The 23,773-nt window shown below is 39.2% G+C and overlaps 1 protein-coding gene across 1 annotated transcript in view; it reads left to right on the top strand.

Moving 5' to 3' along the window:
* Positions 1 to 23,773, top strand: part of GLDC (glycine decarboxylase) — a gene marked incomplete at both ends in the record, with an annotated part of 40,873 nt that overhangs the window by 16,592 nt on the left and 508 nt on the right. The window contains 18 exons of the mRNA XM_084305153.1: positions 270 to 434; positions 3,598 to 3,745; positions 4,027 to 4,175; positions 4,881 to 4,977; positions 5,948 to 6,053; positions 6,661 to 6,800; positions 7,679 to 7,759; positions 8,292 to 8,389; positions 8,921 to 9,005; positions 9,106 to 9,147; positions 9,597 to 9,739; positions 9,905 to 9,980; positions 16,107 to 16,232; positions 17,128 to 17,277; positions 19,680 to 19,791; positions 20,807 to 20,902; positions 22,064 to 22,236; positions 22,995 to 23,075. Coding sequence (XP_084161279.1) covers positions 270 to 434; positions 3,598 to 3,745; positions 4,027 to 4,175; positions 4,881 to 4,977; positions 5,948 to 6,053; positions 6,661 to 6,800; positions 7,679 to 7,759; positions 8,292 to 8,389; positions 8,921 to 9,005; positions 9,106 to 9,147; positions 9,597 to 9,739; positions 9,905 to 9,980; positions 16,107 to 16,232; positions 17,128 to 17,277; positions 19,680 to 19,791; positions 20,807 to 20,902; positions 22,064 to 22,236; positions 22,995 to 23,075 — 2,068 coding nt within the window. The remainder of the gene's footprint in view (positions 1 to 269; positions 435 to 3,597; positions 3,746 to 4,026; positions 4,176 to 4,880; positions 4,978 to 5,947; positions 6,054 to 6,660; positions 6,801 to 7,678; positions 7,760 to 8,291; positions 8,390 to 8,920; positions 9,006 to 9,105; positions 9,148 to 9,596; positions 9,740 to 9,904; positions 9,981 to 16,106; positions 16,233 to 17,127; positions 17,278 to 19,679; positions 19,792 to 20,806; positions 20,903 to 22,063; positions 22,237 to 22,994; positions 23,076 to 23,773) is intronic.

Here is a 23,773-nt window from a genome sequence, read left to right as displayed (position 1 = left end):
TTAAAAGTAAATTCTCTTTTCAAAATGGAGGAAGATAACTCTTCTCCTGTAAAAATTCAATATCAATAGAGAAAATACTCTCAGATTTTCAGGACAGTAATAAATTACAACCATCTAAAAATAACTTTTCTGACAAATTTTCATGTTAGTGGATTATACTTTACAAATAGCAGGTTTGTTTGTTTCCAGTGGCATAATTCTGTTCTGTGTTGGTATAAGTCTGATATATTTATTTTCTGTGATCCAAATTCATAATTCTTTTCTTACAGGGTTACCCAGTATACTCCCTACCAACCTGAGGTCTCACAGGGAAGGCTGGAGAGCCTGCTAAATTACCAGACTATGGTGTGTGATATCACAGGAATGGATGTGGCTAATGCATCATTGCTGGATGAGGGGACAGCTGCTGCAGAAGCTATGCAATTATGTCACAGGTAATATGTTTAAATATATGGTTAAATCACAGCAGGAAGGAATTTGGAGTTTCAAAGACATCTCGACTGCGTAGGCATGTGTAGGTGAGAGGGTTGAAGTAGTGTGTGGCCTTTTGACTGTGAGCAGATTTCTGAATTGTCCATGTAACTTAGTTCCTAACAAAGTTTCTAATGTTGATGTGTATGAGAAGTCTCAAGCTTTCAGAAATCTAAGGACCTATAGACAAGAGGAAAAGTCTGGAGCAAGGAGTGCTTACCCTTGGTGGACAAAGATCAGGTCAGAGAATACTTAAGCAAAATGAGCATATATGAGTCCTCACAGGCCCCTGTGGCTGAGCTGCCTCTCCAGGTGCTAGCACTGAGGTCAGCTCACTCCAGTCCTTCCAGCCAGCTCACCATGGACACCCAGTCCCTCTGACCCATGGTCTGACTCCTGTTGCTGGCATCCGGACTCCCATATATATACACACCCCAAAACAGAGTCCCTCACCCACAGAAAGCTTGAAAGTAATTGGTAGATATTGGTGGTAGGGGTATGGTTGGACCAGATGATCTTGAAGGTCCTTTCCAACCTCAGTGATTCCATGATTCTACGAACAAGAAGAAGGGACAAACTGTATTGACTGGGACCATGGCATGGCCAGTCAAATGCATCCACCAGCAACTATTTATGTACAACTGTCCCTTCTTATCACCTTATCCCTCCATTTTTTTCCATACATATTCCTCCCCAAACCACTTAAATATATCCCTTTTCCTGCCTTTCGTCCCCTTAACATCCCATAATAAGCCTTGGTCAATCCTGAAATGCCCTTCCCCTGCATTCAGTAATGTCCCACAGTTCTGGGACAGCCCTGGGGGGCACGGGCAGGGTGTCCCTTCTTTTGAGTCTTCAACTTGGCTTCTCACTTTCCTGTGTGCCTCTGTGCTCCTCTATGGAGGTGGGCTTCTGATGGGCTGGTGGCTCCTGTGGTGGGCCTGGGACAGCATATGCGTGGGCTCCCCCACCTGCTGTTGCCTCTCAGTGTTCCCTTGTCTTTTATCCCATAATCTATCAGTCTGTGGCATGAATTTCTGGTGTCCACAAACAAGAAGACTTGAATGATTGAATACGATTGAATGGTTGATTATGGCTTATAAACAACGGCAGAGTATATCTGTCATGAGTCGCTAAAAGTGAAACAGTTATTGATATATGTAAATTACTTCCAGGGAGCTGTGCTGTAGGGGTATTTGAGATGAATTAAATGTAAATTAAATGAAGTTTGAGGGAGACTATTCAAGGTCACTGCAGGTCTGTATTATCAAGAAGGATGCTACACAAATATGATCGTGTTCCAACTATTCAGTTGTTCAAAACATCAATCTGACACAAAATCATGCTTTCTTAACTGGGGAGAGCCAAGCTATTATGCCAGGCTGCATTTTAGCCTTTCAATAGTACCTGTCTGGTTAGATGGGGAAACTCAAGTATTAAAAACCAATTGTATTCCTTTATAAGAGTATGTGTGTGTGGAGATGTGATTTAACCCAACAGGCAACTAAGCACCACACAGCCGTTCACTCACCTCTCTGCCCCCTCCCAGTGGCATGTGGGAGAGAATCATCAGGAAAAAAAGTAAAGGGATATGGGTTGAGATAAAGATAGTTTAATAGCACAGGAAAGGAAGATAACTATATAATAATAATAATAACAACAACATAATGTACACAGCAAACGATGCACAATGCAATTGTTCATCACCTACTGACCAATGCCCAATATGACCCTGAGCAACCCTGTATGCCCCCCCAACCCAGCCAGCTCCCCCATATTAATTGTTCAGCATAATGTCACATGGTATGGAATACTCCCTTGGCCAGTTTGGGCCAGTTGTCCTGGTTCTGTCCCCCTCCCAGCTTCTTGTGCACCCACAGCCTCCTCTTTGGCAAGGCAGCATGAGAAGCATAAAAGTCCATGGCTAAGTCTGAACACTGTTCTGCAGCAACCAAAGCATCAGCATGTTATCAGCATTGCTCTCATCCTAAATCCAAAACACAGCACCATACCAACTACCAGGAGGAAAATTATCCTAGCTGAAACGAGAAGAGACATTCTTGCAGGTGTTTAAGTTGTCTTCTAATTCTGTTTCATAGCCACTCTTAATTTTTGTCACATATGAATCTCAGTTGACTATCTGCAATGAACTTTCTTGTTTTAAATTGACTAGAAACCTCATTGAATCACATACTTACTGAGTTATGATAACCCAAATTCACAACTGTTTTTACTTTAAAAAACTTCGCATTTATAAAACCAGTTAATTTCACTTCCGTGGAAAATAATACATTCTTAATATGTATCTCTTCTTTTTTCCCTTTTCTTTGTAACAGGCACAACAAAAGGAGGAAGTTTTATGTAGATTCCCGATGCCACCCTCAGACTATAGCAGTGGTCCAAACTAGAGCCAAGTAATGTTATTCTACATTTTCTACCTTTTACTTTCACTTACATTGAATCACTTTTCACCTACACCTCTTCACCCTATACTTAACATGCTTGGAATGTAGGACTGTGCTTTGTTAGCAAAATGGAAACAGAAATCTGTTAACATTTGGCATTGTTTCTAATTTTCCATTCAAATATTATTGTGAAATAATTCAAGATCTTTAAAAGGAGACTAAACATATGATAACAATAAAATGTGTAATTTTTCCTTTTTTGTACAAATACATACATATGGTTTTTGAATTCAGTCTGATCATCCTTTATTAGATGTAACTTAATTTAGAAATGACTAAGCTTAGATAGTAAAACTTCTCTTTTAATGAAAGATAAGTCCATTTTAAGTTTATAGTTTGTGGTAACCAGCTTCTAAACATATTACTTGGTTCTCAAATTTAAACTTGCTAAATAAAGCAGCAAAATGTTGATACCAAGTAGGTTAGGCATCCTCTGCTCTTCTCTGTTGCGTATTTGACTATGATATCATATGCAGTTATTCTTCAGTACTATATACCATGATATGAAACAGTCTCAGTGTTTAGAGATGCCAAGCAGCTTCAGCTCTTTGCATGTTAAAGAAAAAAAATGTTCTAAGTCCATTATAGCATCATACTAAATATCACTTCAAGGCAGTGAATGTTTTGAATACATCTTATTGTACATGGTTTTGTTTTCCAGTTATACAGGTGTTATTACTGAGCTCAAATTACCCCATGAGATGGATTTCGGTGGAAAGGATGTCAGTGGAGTATTATTTCAGTATCCAGACACTGAGGGGAAGGTGGAAGACTTCTCTGAACTTGTTGAAAGAGCTCATCAGAACGGGGTAAAACAAATGTTACTTGTCTCATTAGATTTCACTCTGAAGCATAAAACAGCCATAGGTCTAGAAACTAAGTGTTAGTTACATGAGGTGCTGTGTGAAGGTTACCGTTACACTTCAGCACTGTGCAAGAGATAGGAAATTGTTTGAAAGTGTTCCTTGTTCAAACCCAGCTCCTATGCAAACTCTGTTCCTTCAGGGATGAGACTGACTGCTCTGTGCACTTCCTTTCTCAGACTCTTGCCTGCTGTGCTACTGATCTTCTGGCTCTCTGTATTCTGAAGCCTCCTGGAGAGTTTGGGGTAGATGTTGTCCTGGGTAGCTCCCAGAGATTTGGTGTGCCACTCTGCTATGGGGGACCCCACGCAGCATTCTTCGCTGTCAAGGAAAACCTAGTGAGAATGATGCCAGGCAGGATGGTGGGTGTCACAAGGTAAGGGCTCCTCTCAGCTTTCATCTCTTTAGGGAAGACCCACCATGAAACATCTGTGGACCATCTTGCATAGTCTTTATGAGTAACACCTGACCATCTCATTGTAACTGACACCTTTTTTGTTGAAAACTAGAAGTGCAAATGATTGGCTTCAATTTTTAGGAAGAGAACTTAAAGAACTGCGTTTGTGTAGGATGATGCTGTGACCTGCCTGAAGTGCTTGCTGCCATGTAGGGTGAAGAAATAACCTACACAGCAGAGAGAATTAATCTCACACAGCTATCAGTTATCTCACACAGCATTGTTGTGCGGGTTATTTTTATGTACAAACTCTGCATGCTATTACTGGGTATCATTAGAAAAGATGGTTCCTTATCGGTGTGCAAATTAAGTTCTGGGTTACATGTATATTCAGTTAAAATAGTTGAATAATTTGTGGCACTTTAAGGTAAATACCAAGTTTTGGTGTAGCATGCTTAAAAAACTTGCTGTGCACTATACCTGACTGGACAGATTTGCCAGTCATGAAGTAAACAGAACTCTAGAGACCTTAGTCTCTCTCTCTGTTTGATGTCTATCCTGATTTCTGATTTATTCCCTCTGGCACTTTTCTGAGGACAGTCGAAGTTAACATGCATAGAGCTTGATCTCCTAATTTGCTGTCATTTTGAAGTAACAGAAACAACATTTTCATTTGTGACTTAGAGATGCAAATGGAAAGGAAGTTTATCGACTGGCTTTACAAACACGAGAGCAGCATATCAGGAGAGATAAAGCTACAAGCAACATCTGCACAGCACAGGTAATGTCATGCTTTGGTTTGAATATTGAAAATGAATGAATGGAACCATAAGGTTGTCATACTAACACAACGGTACTTCGAGTTAGCTTTACTTCTGAGAGTTTTTACTGAAAAAGAAAGAACATTGAAATGTGCTTGCTTGTGTATATGTTTCAAATCTGTTGAAAAAATTGAACCATTCTTGAGAAAAGGGTATTAACATCTGTTTCCTTTAAAAAAAGACCCTAGCTCTGAATGAGCCAATCTGTCCCATAGGGTGAACTTCACTGAGTAGCACTGTGTTCCAAATGAATTTATTTAGAAAATCTGTCTCTAATCATCTAAGATTACCCACTCGAGTAGGAAAAAAAAAAAGAATCCATTTTGAAATTCAAAAACTATTTAGACAAAAATATGTCATGACAATTTGAACATGTGATTTGATGCAAAAATACTACTGTCCAAAAGCTCTCTTTATAGTAAAATACCATGATTAAATCAGTAATTGCCTGAAACAGTTATTTTCAACATGCCTCCACCATCTTTCATCTGAACAAGTTTATAAACTTACTCTTTCTATCAATGCATTGTTCATGCTCTTAATGTTGTGTCTTATTGTGAGGAGGGATTGTTATAATTAACTGGTTATTTACTATTCATGAGATGATTCATAAATTTTTGTAGCAATATTAAATGATTTTTTTTACAAGCCTAGTTTTACTTGTAATTCTTCAAACTTCTCTGTAGCTGTAATTGAATTTAAGCTCATGTTAATTACTGACAGTTAAATTTCAAAGGGCATTGAGTTCATAATCAGTGTCTATAGTTTATAAATACATTTTGTCTCTCTCACCTTTTATTTTTTGGAAAGTATAATAAAAGTATTACATTAACTGAAGATGTGTTTTTCCTGGGTGCTAAAGAAACTTTCTGCTAAACTAACTTGAAGTAGTATTTGTTAATAAAATACTAACCTGTATTTGTATTGTAGGCTCTTCTGGCTAATATGGCAGCCATGTTTGGTGTCTACCATGGGTCTGATGGATTAAGGGATATTGCAAGACGGGTACACAATGCTACTTCAATCCTGGCTGAAGGTGAGTATTTAGTGATTGCAGACACTATTCCTAAATCCTTACATTTTCTTAAATAAAATTTTCTTAAACTTTTTTTGGTGGTATTTTTTTTAACTGGCATGACCGTCATTGCTCTCAGAAGGAGCAATGCAGGACTGGAATGCTGGGAGTTGGGGAGGGATTGCTACAATTATCCATGCTTTGTTTGCAAGCTCAGCTGGAAGACCACTTGCCTCTTGTGAAAACCACTAAGTGTCTAAGCTGTATGACAAACTCCATGATAATTAATATCCATTTGTGTAACAAGATTTTTCTTTCTGGTTTTGAGATTTGTCTTTGTTCATTCATATATGAATTCTTCTGCACAATACATATTACAAATCTGACACACAGAAAGATCTGTAGATTCAGTCTGTTATTAATTATGTCTGAGTCTGATCTAGACGTGTTTCATGCACAGTGATATTTCACTAAAAGGCTGATGATTTCACTGCTCTGTACACAAGGGGAATATCTCACTTTGTTGTGTAAGAACATTTACTTGTGAGACAGATGTAGTGTTGCTATGCAAATACTTTGTAAGCAAACAGTACAGCATCTAATAGAATTAACTTACTGTTTTTTATAGGTCTCAGGAGAGCTGGTCATAAACTGCACCATGATCTGTTCTTTGATACCTTGACAGTCACATGTGGATGCTCAGTCAAAGAAGTTTTGGACAGGGCAGCTCTTAGAAAGATAAATTTTCGCATTTATAGTGATGGCAGAGTAAGCAATTCCAAAACCTTTCCTAAATACAATATCATGACTTTTCTCATTGTTTCTATTCATAATGTGCTAAACAGAACAGATTTTTTAAATATTTATTGTAATTTGCTCAGATATACCACTTAAAAAGATATTATAAATAAATAAGTTTTTTTTTTTTTAATAATAAAACTTATCATTTAGGCTTATTTTAAAAGGTTATCTCATTATTTAACTTTAAGTATGCCACTAAAGACTGAGTATAGCTCTTAAAAACCTAGCAATGAAATGCAATATGACCTCCAAAATTCAGGCCCTTTGGCAGTATTTAAAGACAAAATAGAAATCTTAACCACATTTTGGTAGGCACTAAGTACTTTACAAACTCCGGTATGTTCTTTGCCTACCTGGTAACTTGTATTGCCTACCTGGACAACCTGCTCTAGGGAACCTGCTTTGGCAGGGGGGTTGGACCTGATGATCTCTTGAGGTCCCTTCTAACCCTTACAATTCCGTGATTCTGTGATTCTTTAAAATGGAATTGGGGGACAGAGCAATCTTGCAAAATAGGAGATTTTTGTTAAATTGAACACACTTAATAATATTACAGAATCACAGAATCACATAATTGTCTAGGTTGGAAGAGACCTCAAGATCACAGTCTTAAAGCTTGTGATCCATCCAGCCTGAATAGTTTAGAAGACGAAAGACAGAAAATTATATGTAAATGAAATGTATATATCTATTGCATAAAATGGCATGATATTTGCATATAATTGTGTATGGTGTCTTGTGTTTTTTTCACTGGTGTTTCTGGAATATTTTTTCTTGACAAGAACAAATACAGTTTATCTCTAGAAATGAGACCTTTGAGTAATTACTGTTTCATTCATCCGTAGCTTGGAGTATCACTTGATGAAACTGTAAGTGAGAAAGACCTAGATGACATATTATGGATTTTTGGTTGCGAGTCTTCAGCTGTAAGTAGACAAAAGATTATATGCATGAACTTGATCTGAATGTGTCAGAAATTCAGTGAAAAGTAAAACTGTGCTTTGGGATAGTGGGTGTTTGTAGGTTGGGTTTGTTAATTATTGACAATTTCAAATGCTGTCTTACAGAAAGAAGCACGATAAAATAACCATGATTTAAGTAATTGAATAATGACATTCTGTGGTTATGATACTTAATCCTTTTGGTCAGGTTAGACACCCTGAGTTTAGTCTGTTACATGCATTTTCAAGGCTGTATTACATGATCAGTTGCTTCACTATCACTGGAATTTTATTTGTATATAACTAGCAGCAATACTTCCAAGACAAGGACTACTGACACTTCTATACCAGTTTTAATATGATATTGCTGATATGCTAGACATATACAATATGTGTGCTAATAAAGTGCTTTTACCTAAAGAACTGACTAAAGCTTGTGGTAAACTGCTAGTATAAGTTAATTCTCATTAAAAGTGACTATGAAAGTATTTAACTTAATTTTTTTTGTGTGTCGAAGGAACTAATTGCTGAAGGTATGGGCGAGGAAACCAAAGGTATCCTTAGCACCCCATTTAAGAGAACTTCCAAATTCTTGACCCATCAGGTTTTCAACAGGTTTGTGAAATTGCTGTAAATTTTATATTTTAATGGAATGTAATAGTATCTCCTTTCAAAATTTGTACTGAGGGTCAGTTGAGGACAGTTTTGCATCTGTATTCAGTCACTTGTTACTCTGAAATCTGTTTAGTAGTTCTGTTATACAACTTTTAAATGATCAAAGTGGTACTCTTGGTCACATGAGGTATGTGTATTTTCATTAGACTGGTACACTGTACAAGCAATTATTTGAGGAGACAGTATTGGCAGGCTTACTTGAACCCCTACTTCCTGTATCTGGTGATAGCATTTCTGAGCAAATGATAATAGGTAGTTTTCCATCCACATTGCTCTTAGCAAGCATAAAGTAATGATTTGAAATAAGTACCTAATATATACTAACAATTAAAAGTGGAAGGCTACTCTTACCACTGCTCAGTCTTAATTCTTTTTTTAAATTATTTTATGGCATTTCCTGTGCTAGAGCACAAATCAACGAGGTGGTAGAGCCAGTCTGCTTGCCTTAACACTGCATTTTGTGTCCTCCAGCTACCACTCCGAAACAAATATCGTACGGTACATGAAGAGATTAGAAAACAAAGATATTTCCCTTGTTCACAGCATGATTCCTTTGGTAGGTATTTACCAAAAAGAGAAAAAAAAATAGTTACGTATTTATGTACTTTGATAAATGATGTTGATAAATAAACTCTCAAATGTGTTTGTATTTTTAGGGGTCCTGTACAATGAAGCTCAATAGTTCAGCTGAACTTGCAGTAAGTTGCAATAATACTGTCTTACTTGAAACCCACATGCATAAATCATGTAGCCAGTGTAATTGTAGACATTAGAGGTAGAGGGTGGTTTTGGTCCTGAACTCCAGCTGAGGAGGCAGTTTCAGAAGTCGCTAATGGCATTGGCTTTGTCTTCTGCTAGTGAAAAACAGCTTCAAGAAGCATGGAAGGAATGTGGCAAAATGAGGAGATTGGCTTTGAAGGCTCCATTTGGAAAAAAAAAAAATACTTCTTGAAATTAGGTATTAGCGCCCGAGGGAATGGAGTAAAGCTGCAACAGGGAAGGTTCAGGCTCTATGTCAGGAAGAGGTTCTTCACTGAGAGAGTTGTCGTGCACTGGAACAGTTTCTTTGCTTCATAGGGTTTAACAACAAAAGTTATCTTCAGAATTTACAGCTCATGCTTTGCTGGTTTTCTTTTCTTTTTCGTAGCCTATTTCATGGAAGGAATTTGCCAACATCCACCCCTTTGTGCCCTTGGATCAAGCTCAAGGGTATCAGCAGCTTTTCAAGGACTTAGAGAAGGACCTGTGTGAAATTACTGGTTACGACAAAATCTCCTTCCAACCAAACAGGTAGGATTTTTTTCTGAACATTTATTTTTTTACATGGACTCCAAAAGCTTACCTCTAAGGAAAATATGCAAGACAAAACTGGCAGAGAAATTCTGAAACTTCAATTGAGTGTTAGTCCATTCTAGTTCATGTGCTTCCATAACAGTCTTTGTGTTCCTCTTGCAGTGGAGCCCAAGGAGAGTACGCAGGCTTGGCCGCAATCAAAGCTTATTTAAATGCAAAAGGAGAACGTCATCGAAGTGTAAGTGTCAACACTTGTATTGGGAAGAACTTTGGGTGGAAAGTGTAGACAGGAGAGTTAGTTCTGCAGCTAGGACTCATGCAGGCCAGAAGAAATTAGGTTCTCTTATCCTTATCTGTGACAAGCCTTTGGTATTCCCTGCTTCCCTCATGTGTACCATCTTAAATCTTATTTGACTGTAAAGGCAGTGGGAGTGAGGAAAAGAGACTTCATCAAATGGCCTGGCTCTTCACTGAGTCTGGTTAGGATGGAATTAACTTTCTTCACAGCAGCCCATGTGGTGCTGTGTTTTGACTGTAACACGCTGGTGTTTTGTCTACTGCCTACAGAGTGTCAAGGCTTCCTCTATGTCCCACTCTGCCCTGCACCCCTTCCCCAGGTGAGTAGGCTAGGGGTGGACAAGAAGCTGGGAGGGTACAGAGCCAGGAGAGCTGACCCCAGCTGACAAGGGGATATTCCATACCATATTATGTACCCACTAATAAAAGCTCAGGCAAAGGAAGATGTAGGGTCAAGTTCGTGGTTATGGCATTTCTCATCCCAAGCAACTGAGAAAAGATACTGAGGCCCTGTTTTTTGGGAATTGGCTAAAGATCTGCCTGCTGATGGGAAGTAAAGAGTGAATTCTGCCTTTTGGTTTGCCTGTGCACACAGCTTTTCTTTTCCCTATTAAATTATCTTTATCTCAGTCCATGCATCTTCTCACCTTACCTCTGTTTTCCTTGTCCCACGGGAGAGGGGAGTGAGTGAACAGCTGTGTGGGTGTTTGGCTATTGGCCAGGTCAACACACCACAGAACTTTTTGGTGCCCAACGTGGAGCTAAGGTAATTATTGTTTTGATCTGAGCATGCCAATTTGTTTATTGGAAGGCTCCTAAGGTCTCAGAGCTTGCTTGCTTTACTGTATGTTAGAGTCCAGGGCTTTTTAATGGCTGTTTTCAGACCTTGCAGTTTGCTGTGCTGCTTATCACTTTTGTTTTGCTGTACCTGGGAACATTTTGATAAAAGCAATGGCCATGTGCTTAGGCTGGCATATGTCCCTGGAATGATGCTGTTCCTGTGCTGAGTGAGCTATCTTGTGGAGAGGATGAGGGATTACACCTCCCTTTTTGCCTCTGGGGCTGACCTGTCCATTTTTCTTGCATGGGCTCCTGAATTTTTTTGTACATCCTTATGTCAGGTGTTTGATCCCATTATTTAGCATTGTTGACTTGTTATTGTGCATGTGGAACCTTGTCTGGTGCTGGTGTAAGAGTGAACAACTTGTTGAGGTGACAGAGAAATGTGCCCCAATAAGGCTGAACCCTGGGTGGTGGTGTGTGTGTGGGGATTTGGCCAGGTGCTTGGTGCTGCTATTGCCTCTGATAACTTGGGTTTTTACACCTGAACAGGCACACTGTCCCATTTCCAGCAGCTCCTAGCACAGTTCTGGGGCTTGGTCTGTGCCTATCAAGCCCCTCACTAACACCAAGCCCCTCACTAAGAGCAGCAGGGGAGTGCAGGCCGCTACATCTGAGGGCACTAAGATTCAGACAGGCACCCAAACCCCAGTTACAGTAATCACACCAGTAGTCAAAAAGAAACACTGGAAGTGGAGGTCAACAGGTCTGTACCATCAATTAATAAGGGAAAAAGAAGAGGAAGGGTCTGATCAGGAAGCCAGCCTTTTGGCAAGGGAAGGGGAGGAAGAAGTGATAGAAGTCAGCAGATGGAAACCATACAGTTCCTAATGTTGAGCAATCTTTGAGATTTGCAGAAAAATAATGTCTGCCAGTCAAGTGAGCATATTGCTGCCCTGGTTGCTGGGGGTGACAGTCAGGAACTGAGGGGAGAGAAGCCCAGCAGTTGGGATATCTTGCCAGGGGTTGGGGAATCTACAAAGAAATCTTAAGAGAAGTGATAATGCACAGCTTCCAGAGGCAGTTCCTGTTGATTGTGAAGGCAATGACTTCCTTCAGGTTAATATTGTCACTTACTGAGGCAAGTGGACCACTGCTGAGGGAGCTGTTTGGAATCTAAGAGAATTAGCAGTGGTGGAGGTGATGTATAGTGACCTGGACATCATTCAGTTCTGTGAAGATCTGTATGGCTTCCAGTATACAAGGGCAGTGTGGAGGAGACCTGTGCAAAATGCACTGGTGTTGTACACCAGCACCTTGGTAATGATGGACTATCCACACCTGGAGACACCAAAAGTGAAGAGACTGTCCTGACTCTAGTGTTTCAGGAAGAATTCCTGTCCTTCTCATCACCACAGGCAGCATCTGGGTTGTCAGGGTGCTCCAGGGAGTCAGCTTCCACCTGCTAGATGGAGATGGAGACCCAGCTGCCTGCTGCATGGCACCATCTGGTTCTTCCTGTGTGACACAAGAGGACAGGTAGAAGAAGGACAGTGTGCCCATCTTGTAGCTAGGAGCCCATGTGTCTGAACTGCAGGGAAAGACAGCTGCTTAAAAGAGGTCATCCAAGAAACTTACTGCACCAGTTCCTGCCAAGACAGCAGAAGACAGCTGAGGCAATCCCTCAGACTCATAGTAAGGGCTGAAAAATTTATCTTCTCCAGAGTTTGGTGGAGTGACTTCTGATCTGACACCAAAGGAGTCAGAGAATGAAGCTCCAGCCAGCAGCAGAGGGCCCCTGCCTCTGGCCAGGTGAAGGAAAGGGACAAGAAACTTTGCTGGACTGTAATTCTGTTCAACGGCCTGGCATGCTGCATCTGGAGGGGTATAAAGTTTTGTTGGTCACTAGGGCATAGTATGCTAACATACTGACAAGATGAGAGGTGAGAGGATCCATCTGGATTTGTGGAATGATAGAGATACTTCAAAATTTGTCTATATTGGAGGCTAAGGTGAACATAACAGGGAAAAAGCATCAGAAGTATCCTATTGGGGCAGCCCTACAGGCTGTGTGGATCTCTGGAGTAGGCTACCTCATGGGAGGGTACTTTATAGGCCCAAGGAGGTACCAGTGGGTTTTTGGGGAACCACTTATGGACACAGAAAATTGAGGTGGACAATTGTGTACCTTGCCTGGCCTCTGTTGCGGGTCGAAGGACATCTGGTGTTGATGGGTACAGTGACAGTGGGCAAATGACAGTATTGCACCAACCAGGACTCCCTGACTAACATCCAAAAGTTTCATTCATCTATTGGAGAGGCAAGGAGTGATCCATCAGGACTTACTCACCCTTTAGTAGTTTCATAAGGAATTTTCTTTAAAAATTATTCTTTTTTAACATTTAATGGAAGACAGTTCTATCTGAAGAATTCGAAAGTAATAGCATTTAGTATTGTTTTTTAGGTGCTTTCTGAACAACCTGTGATGCCTGGAGGAAAGGCTATGGTAATCATAGGTTTTAGGTATGAGTTTCAAAACTACAGTCCTGGTTTTGTAGTGATAAGGTTTGTTTTCTTGTCTGTGTCCAGAAGTTTGTTTTCATGCCATTACTCAGTACTGTGGCTTCTATTCTCAACTATGCAATCATGTTTTTTAGTGTCCTGGGTAATTTTTTATTAACAGGATATTTGACACTTTATCTCTGTTCCAAACCAGTTATGAGCAATTTGAATGCCACGGAAGTAGCACAGGTATTTAGTGTCCTATTTCCTATGATCCTTCTCCACAGTAAAAACTGACCATTTACCTTTTTCTTTCATTCCATTATTTTATCAAAGTATTTACCCATGTGGACCTTTCCACTTACCCTGTAGGAAATTAGTTTAAGAACTTTAGCTTTGGGACCACATCAAAGACTTGGGAATCTGAGATTAGTTAGATATTTCTCTTTCACATACTCATAGAATTGAATTTCAGTGGTTGGGGTTGGACTAGATGATCTCCAGAGGTACCTTCCAACCTCAACCATTGTATGGTTCTGTGGAAAAAGTCTTTAATGCAATGATATCCTTATTTTTTGAACTTAATTTTACACTCAGTTTTAGAACTAATTTTCCTTCTCAAAATGGACGGATAGTTGTCCTAACCTCCTGTAGACTGTCACCTCTGTGTGAGAAAACTGCTTAAAATAGCATAGTGAGTGCTAGCTCATTCTTTGTTACTTTGCTGGATCCAGATCACCACAAGCTTTCTGGAAATCAGCCATTCTTGCAATTTATAGGCTTTGTTTTATGAGTACTTTAACGCAGCAGGAAGTGAGTTAGATTGAAAATGTATTTCTTAGTTATCTTCTGATTACCTATGTATGCTTTGCTGCTTCTCTTACTCCATGCATGATCCTTGGGCTTCTCTGTGTGTCTGTGGTCCTTCTATGCTCAGAAATACCAAGATTAACGGCACAGAAGAGACATAATTCTGGCACTGCTGTTATCTACAACACTTATTCAACCTGCCATGTAGCAATGCTTTTGTTAAACTATTTTAAAGTCAAGTTTTTCATCTTTGATGTAAGAAGTACAAGTAACTAATGATTCTTTTATCTCTATTCTACATCGGGAGGGCTGTTAAGTACTCAATGCAAATAAAGAGTTGTGTAGACATTTAGAAAGTTAAAGTGGTAGTCAAAAGAGGAAGATTGTATGACAGGGCTTGATGCTGGTAGGCAGCCTAATCTTTGCTCCAGATACATACAGAGTCAACAGAAGGTCTGAAGCATTTAAGGTTAGAGTCACTGTTATCAGACATTACTGTTGTACTGATTTGAACTACTCTGATGTTTAATACGTAACACTGCAGCTTTGCCACTTTCTGTCAATTAGTGCCTGTGCCTGTTCAGATCAGCTTCATTTCACACACATTTTTTTCCACACTTTGGCCAGATTATAGAAAGTTAGAGGTGTTCTCAGTGGTTTCCCCTCCAAAGCAGGTGGGATGTGTGCTAACAGATTAGCTGTTTTTTGTTTGTTTGTTTGCAGCTTATGAAAATAAAGCAGCTGATCAAACCTCTTTTAGTCAGCCTCATTTGGCTTTGGTGCCCTCTCCTGGAAAAATAATACTTGCATTAAATGACAGCTCACATCTGTTTGCTTTGCTGTCTACTCAATAACTTCTGTACCCAGCAGCTGCAGATTCAATCCAGTAAGACTGGGTAGCAATCTAAACTCATTTAACGTTTCTTCTGCACCATTGAAATTACCACAGATGTACCACAGTGCATCCAACCCCTGGAGCTGGGATCTTTGTACTTTCCTTTCGGCACAGCTGCACAGTAAAACACTGATGTTTCACTGCAAGAAGAGAAAATATCCATCTGCTGAGACCAAGTGGTTTCTTAATTGAAATAGCTTTTAAAGTAATTGGCATTTGTTTTAATGTCTCCATGGAGCATGAGGTAGAGGTTATAATGTAGTTCTTCATAATATCAATCAAACAATAACCAACCAATCAACCAAAAAACCTTACTGCCAGCAATTTAATGCAGCTAAATTTGAGTAACTTAATAAACTTTGTTAAATTAATCCTTGAAGGTATATTTATTGACTTTAGTCAATAGGTGGAGTTCCTAGTAAATGTCTAGAAACATTCTGAACTCCATTTTCCTAGTTGTCACTGATAAGAACCAAAATTTATTTAAGGAAAAGCACTTTTATCTCTCACTTTTTTAACTGAGCTCTATAGAGGATGTAAGTAGCTGTGTGAAACTTCTTATCTATAACTGGAATATTTCAGTCTAAATTTTTCTTTTCAATACAATAGAGAAGAAAACACTTTGGAAGTCAGTTGAGATATAGTGGAAAGTTGGAATTAGTTTTTCCGTTCAGCTCACTATACTTGAAACTGGATGCTGATTACTTGATTATTGTAAAACAAACAACTAAAAATAAAAACGTAATTAGTCTTAAAAATATAAGTGAGAGGGAAGGAAATAATATTAAATGTTTCTGGAATAATGTTATGGAAATACATTCCTAAATGTGATTTATATGGCAAATGAAACTTTTTTCCTAATGGGTGTTTTGACTTTGCTACCTGTATGGATTTTCTTCAAAGAAAACTGTTTCATCCTTCAGTGCAAGTGGCAATTTGCTGGTGAACATGTCCTTAGTGTACCTTTTAAAAACTTTGATAATGACTTGGAGCTGGGTATAGACCATAATACTTTTAAAATACTTTTAAAGATTTTTATAACTATCTATACTTTAGACCCTGTTTCTTTTTCCTTCCAAGGTTTGCCTTATTCCTAGATCTGCTCATGGTACAAATCCAGCAAGTGCACAGATGGCAGGGATGAAGATTCAACCAATTGAAGTAGATAAAAATGGGAGCATTGATATCTCCCATTTAAAAGCAATGGTGAGTATTTAATCAGCTTTAGTGTTCAGGACAGGAACAGTCCCTCTCCTTAACAGGTAATAGTTTTGGCAGCTGAATCAGATTTTCTTTTGAAATAAAATAGGGCAAAAACAGGGAATACATGCTTAAAAAGAATGAGAAATTCTTTTCTTTTTTTCTTTTTTTCTTTTTTTCTCACTCAAACACAAGATGAGACACTTGTGAGCTTTCCTGTAATTTGAGGATCTTTTGTGCAGGAGTGGCTGACTGAGTTTTTCCACACAGTAGGCTCTTTTACAGCTGAACATTTTCATCTACATTTAGTATTTGAAATGAATGGAGCATGCTCATGAGACTGAAGCATTTGAAGCTGCACTTTAGCCTTCATTTGGTAAAATTCAAGGACACCTCTGCTAGGGAAGGTGTTGCTAGGCAACTTTTTTCACTTTTTCGAGTTGATTGGCTGCAAGTGAATCCTGGGAATCCAGTGGATTAGCAGGACACACTTCTGAAAATACATATTTGAGCAGGCTTTTATGGTAGTAGTGAAACTGCATTGCTGAAAGTAGGGGGATGGTCTTTGAATCACATTACCTTGAAGGGTAAGCGTTTCACCTGGCCTGTTTTAAGGTCTCTGAGGAGTGGCTATTTTGTCTTTTCATATCATGCCTTATTCCACAATTTAAGATTCTGGTCTGTTAAGAAAATACTGTTTCTGGATTGGTATTGCTGAAGAAAAGAGGCTAGTATCTTTTGCTGTTTATAAATGACTTAGACTGCCTGCTAACAGATGTGCATCTCACCCAGAAAGCACCTGATGACATTAGTTACATGATTTTTTAAAGGTCTTGTCTTAAAGAAGCCTTATGAGCCTCTCTGAAATGACCTTTTACTTTGTCTCCCTCTGTGCCTCCAGGTGGACAAACACAAAGAGAACCTGGCAGCCATCATGATCACGTACCCTTCCACCAATGGTGTGTTTGAGGAGGAGATTGGGGATGTATGTGAGCTGATTCACAAAAATGGAGGCCAGGTTTACCTGGATGGAGCGAACATGAACGCCCAAGTATGTGATCTCTGCAGATGAGTTACAGTCAGGCATGTACATTCCCTAGAGAGAAAAAAAAAAAAAAGGCAGCAGTACTCAGTTCAGACCCTAACTTTGTTACAATATAACACAGGGTTTAGGGGGAGGTGTGGATTCTAAGACCTGTAGTGAAAGCTAGGTGGTGATAGAGCTCTTTTATCTGAGTTTGCCCTGAAGTTTGTTGGAAGTTGTGTGAGTTGTCCAACGGAAGTTGCATAGACTGCCTTTGTGGTAGGCATTCTTCAGATATGAATAAGAAATCCTCATGTAGAAAAAAAGAAAACAACAGTATTAGTACCAATAATTGTTTGCGATGCATCATGTCAAAGGAAAATTAAAAAAAAAAATGTAACATCTCCTACATCGTAATTTTTTGAATGCAGTAATAGGTCTTACAATGTCAGGGGATCAGTTTGCATGTAAAGAGTATTTTGAGACAGTTTTCCCTTCACAGGTGGGTCTGTGTCGTCCTGGAGATTATGGCTCTGATGTCTCTCACTTAAACCTTCACAAAACCTTTTGCATTCCCCATGGAGGAGGAGGACCTGGAATGGGACCAATTGGAGTGTGAGTATCTCTTCCTTAGCTTTTTCTTTAAAATAAATCAACAAACAAACAAAATCCCTTAGTGAATTTTGGTTGGTAGTTTACTTAAATACAGAGCTGTTAATGTGAGAGGTGTATTGACTGCTGTTTGTATACTTCAGTCCTTCAGTCCTTCTCCAGGTAATCCTGTGCTGATCTCTTGAATGGTGAAGTTCATGTGTATTCCCAAGTCCCGCCTTTTATGTTGGCCCTTTAGTATGTATGCTAGACCTTGCTCAGCAATCTATCTTTTGAGTAAATACAGAGATGGTTTGTGGGCTCTGAGGGCTGGCATTGTGTATAGTCCAGAACACTGAAGTGGTGGATGAAGAACATGCATCTATCCTAAACTAATTTTGTTCTTAAAAATATATATATATATATATTTATTCTTAGTCCTTCAAAAAATCATCTTATTTTGGACAGACGCATGAGTATCCTGAGGTAGAAGATCACATTCATTTTGCAAACTGTTGTTACCAGTTATACTGCTATACTTTCTGTTGACGAAGTGGTAGACTGAAGTCTGGTGGACTCTGTTTAGGAGGAAGGTGAAGAGAAGCTACTACTGAAAACGTGCAGGAGTGGTAACACACAGTTAAGTTCTAACATCAGTGTGTTTGTTTTAGGAAGAAACATCTGGCTCCCTACTTGCCTACCCATCCTGTCATCAAGATTCAGACTGATAAGGATGCATGTCCTTTGGGTACTGTCAGCGCTGCACCTTGGGGTTCCAGTGCTATATTGCCTATTTCCTGGGTGTATATCAAGGTGTGTAGACTTGTTTTATGGAGTATCACCTGAACGTCTGTTTGTGTTTCAGCAAGCCTGAGGACCACCATCACTAGAATCATATACACAGGTTTAAGAACAATTCTTATAAGCTGTTTGCACAGACTGCATGGTCACAGGTTATTTAAATCCTTGGAATATCCTTGTTTCCAGTAGAACTGCCTATTGCCATCTGTTGCAATTACTAATGTGACAAGGATTGGCAGTAGTGTTATATCCATGCAACCTGCTTAATAATTCTTTCTCTTGGTAACAATTCCTGAGACAAATAGACTCTGAGCATACAAGAAAGCTGAAATCAGGCTTGCCCCTCCACTGTCTCTGATATTAAAGTTCTCATGCTTAAAAGCTGGTGATTACTATTTTTCCAACTGTCCCATCTAAAGAGACTACCATGAAGGCTGGTTTGGCATAAGTTCAAAATGCAGTATTAAGAAAGCCAAACACAGCTCATTTCCAGTACTTTCCTCTTGCAGTGCCTTAACAGAGAAATAAGCTTGCATCTGTGTTCGTTTGGCTCTGATCTTTGTCAATGCACAGTGTGATCTGTGACATGACAGCAGCAAGCAGAGTTTGGGCTGCTGGGACAGGCTGTTCACACACCACAAACAGCTTTCAGTTGGCTCTCTGGGCACTCTTTCCCTGGGGATAAGGATGGTGGCAGGCAGCATGCAGTTAGAAACCCATTGATGAAATTCATGAGTTCTGCTCTCTTTTTCTGTTCATTTCAGAGCTGCTCAGTTTGAGGAGAGGTTTGTGTTGTTTGCTTGTTTACTTTCAGCAAATGCTATTAGTCAACAAGCTATGTATACCACTATTTCTCAGAAGTGACACCCAGTGCTTTTCTGTGAGTGTGGTGTGGAAACATACAACAGCAGTGTACTGCCATAAGCGAGCCAGATGCATTGATGTGCTGCTGTGTATCATGTTTGCCAGTACAAGAACACATTTAGGTTGCTTGGGAATGTTTTTAGACCTACTTCTTCATGTTATTCTTCTTTCAGACAATGGGAGCAAAGGGTCTTAAACATGCTTCTGAGGTTGCTATATTAAATGCAAACTACATGGCAAAGAGGCTGGAGAAGCACTACAAAATCCTTTTCAGAGGAGTAAGAGGCAAGTATTGGAACACTTGATTTCTGCCCTGAAGTTGCCTTTTTTCATGATCTTTTGTGTAAAAGTTGGCTTGCAGTATGGTTCTTATCTAATGCTGTGTGGCAGCTGTATCTCAGACTTTACCTGATGCAGTTCACGAGGAGGGAAATAACCTGCCACACAGCTTCTGTGGAGCTACCACATTGAAACTGAGAGAACTGGAAGCAGAATAAAAATGCCTATTTGTAATTAGATGAAATGATGACAGAAGGTGGAATAAACTTTGACATCAAATTGTTCTCCTTGAAGTCTAATAGCAAATTAATGAAACAGTAGAATAGGCCGAAGCAACAATATTAGGCCTCCAAATCTCCCATAATCTCTCCAAGTTCCATATAACAATGCAAGAACCCAAGGCAATTTTTGGATGTATGTTTTCCATTGCACACATCTTCTAAGGAAAAAAAAATAATAAATTCTTTCCTCATTTCTATTCCTCGTTCTCCTTTGTGAGGAAGGTGAGAACCTCTTGCCAATGTGAAGTACCTCCAACTAGATCCTGGTTTCCTGCTACAATTCTCCTGTCCCACAGGGAACAATGTTCTTCAGGGTCATGGATTTCAGCATTTAGTCTCTCTATAACAATAATATGGGCTTTTCTCTTACATAATGTGAAACTTATCTTGTACACAGCTAATTTGAGAAATCCTATGACCCAAATGGTGTTGGACCACCGACAAATCCACTTATTTTTCAGAGTACTTACAAATTATAGGAGCTACTTTTGGCTACCTTTCCCTAGATCTTGCAAAATAGGCTTCTTAAGATTGTATGGGACTTACGGGGCCAGTGTTCAAATACCAGATTGTGTAGTCCTTACCTGCTAATTTCTCTGATTTGAGTTTTTGCCAAAGTGGATATTTTATAATTTGTCTCTTTCATATTCTCCACAAAACCACTAAAAATATACTGCTTGGTAGGTATGCTTGGTTATTCTCCAAGCAAGTAAACATGGTGTATGCTTTTGTGTTTACAGGTTATGTAGCCCATGAATTCATTTTGGATACAAGACCTTTCAAAAAAACAGCAAACATTGAAGCTGTGGATCTTGCTAAGCGACTTCAGGATTATGGTGAGTCAAATATAGATTTTTAAATAACAGCAGCTTAAGTGAGAACTTGCAATATCTGTTCCAAACGTTCTGGTTCTGTGCTTATGGATGGTGTATGGATGGTGTATCTGCCAGAATCATCTCAGGGCATCCTCATATGATGAGAGGCAGCTTAGAGAGCATTAGCATCCACTGAGTTGTAGCAGCTACTTAAGAGCCTGCTGCTACTTCCCCACCTTTGTAAACTGCCCTCCAAATGTGCAATTACATGACTCTGAGACATTGGGCCTAATGGATTGGAGCCAAGAGCTCAATAAGGTTCCAGCATTAAATATCATGGAAACACCAGTGCTTTTGAAGTAGAATAATAGGATTTAAACACTTTTATCCCAGCACAATTTAGGAAGGAGTGTTTCCTTGGACTGGATGCTCCAACGTTGCCTTTTGTACACTTGCTCTGGAGAACTTGATCTGCAGCCTAAACATAAGGCTGCATTTAGTAGTAGTGCACTAAAGGAGTAATGAGAGACCACCACATTTTTTTTTCCTCGCTTCCCTGAGCATAAATCTATACTAATCTCACTTCGGTATTCAGCCTGTCATAAAAAGGTAAAGGGACAAAACACTTCTACTGAATTAAGCAGCAGGGAATGGAAATAACCCTCAACAGAAGTAATATACTTAATGGCTGAAAACTAACACAATAAAAAGCACAGATTTTAAGAGCATTTCATTATTGGTGTGTAACTTTAAACTACATTGTAAATAACATAAATTATCCTTTGATGTATAAAAATTAAAATACTTGATACTTTGAGGAAAATGCTCTTTACTGTGAGGGTGACAGAGCAATGGTACAGGTTGCCCAGAGAGGTTGTGGAGTCTGTGGAGTCTCCTTCTCTGGAGACACTCAAGGCCTGCCTGGATGCCCTCCTGTGCAGTGTGCTGTAGGTGATCCTGCTTGGCGGGGGGCTGGACTAGGTGATCTTCAGAGGTCCCTTCCATTTCCAATCATTCTGTGAGTCTGGGACTGAAATATCTGACTTACCTTTATAGTGAGTACACTACCAATTCACATGTTCACTGCCATAAAGATTATAGAAAGGGCTAAGTGTGTGCATCACTTGCTAGTTAATGCATATATTAATTCATAATGTCAGTGACTGATTTCTTCTTGTTCAGGTTTTCATGCTCCAACCATGTCCTGGCCAGTGGCAGGCACACTTATGATTGAACCAACAGAGTCTGAAGACAAGGCAGAGCTGGACAGGTTTTGTGATGCAATGATCAGTATTCGACAGGAAATTGCTGAAATAGAGGAGGGCAGGATGGACCCTCAGATTAACCCATTAAAGGTAAGACGATAAAGAAAGCATTAGTATCATCAGCTTAACCTTGGAGGCTTACTTGAACCCATTTCAGCCCATTTCCTGGTCTTTCAGTACTGCAGAAAATAATCGCATACAACTAAATACAACATTAACCAGTGTGCAAACTGGATTGAGCATCATGAGGCTGAATGGAATAAGCCTTAAGCATAGTTTGGTGGGGGCAGATGAATACCTCAAAATTTGACTTAGAAAACTTAGCAGTTCTCTGAATCTGAATTTTGATTTTCCCCAGTAAGAAACCCAAACTTTGCTGACACAGCAGAGGATGTTATTAAGGAAGTATATCGTCTATAATTTCGGGGGCCATGTCAAAGTAATGAGGAAGAGGTGCTTATTTATCAGGCATAAGAAGGGAAGTGAAATTACCTTATAACTAACAGTAAAATAAAGAGTGGATGAATTATTTTAGCAACTGTGGTATATAACAGCTTTAGGCTCAAGTTCTGTTCAGCTGTTGTAAATCTGCACTAAATTTTCATGTACTGAGAGGATTTAGTGAAAAGCTAGAAACATATGCAAACTTTGGGTGAAAATATCCAGCTACTGACTTGCTTCCTGTTTTAAATCTTTTTTTTTTTTCTTTTTTTTTTCCGAGATACATTGTGAGGAGAAACTCTAGACAGTAATGTGACTAAGTAGTTATGTGAATTTGAAGGCTTCATACTGATTTGTTCAATTGAATCCAGCAACTTCATGTCTTAAACATGTCTTTCTGCTTGTAGATGTCACCACATACTCTAAACTGTGTCACTTCTTCAAAGTGGGATCGTCCTTATTCCAGAGAAGTGGCAGCATTCCCACTGGTGAGTAAATGATGGAATACTAGTGATGTGGTCATACATTAATTTGCTTTCCGCTCTGCGGTTTTCTGATCCATTGTAGAAGACCTAATTTGGTAAGAATAAAAACTATAGACTTTTCTTTTCAACTGTTACTCTGGTTTTGTGTGTGAGCTCTACAGCAGTTCTATTAGTTTTATTTGCAAGACAAGGAAAATAACTTTTTAAAAAAAAAAAAATCTCTAATGAAGTTTGAACTTACATTTAAATGCTGAGATTTAGAAATTTTGGATGTTCTTACTGAGAAGTGAGTTAGAACTCTAGTCACTTCAGCCTGGACATTCTGCACCAGACACTCCTAAAACAATCCCACATCATGATGTTCAACGCTCTGCTACAAAGAACTTAGATGAGAGCTTGACAAGCTGCAAGCTCAGCATGGGGCAAGCAACATAAATGTGAGCCAGCTACAAATAAAGGCCAGACTGGAGCTGGACATATCAGATTTCCTCAGAGCATTGCATAAAATTGCTTCCATAACCTTATAAACAGCTAACTAAGCACATGTAACAAACACATACAACTCCTCTCACCTGAAAGTGAATTGCACCTGCTTTATTGCTAATGTACTGTTTCAAAGAAAAATTATATAACTGTAATTGTGAAGTTGCTAGCTTGCTTTATTTTAATTAACTTTATTTTTCACATATATTAGAACTATA

This window comes from Netta rufina, assembly GCF_964035555.1.
Source record: "Netta rufina genome assembly, chromosome: Z".
NCBI classification, from domain to species: Eukaryota; Metazoa; Chordata; class Aves; order Anseriformes; family Anatidae; genus Netta; species Netta rufina.
The sequence above is the reverse complement of the archived record's forward strand: the minus strand, read 5'-3'. Positions and strand labels throughout refer to the sequence as shown.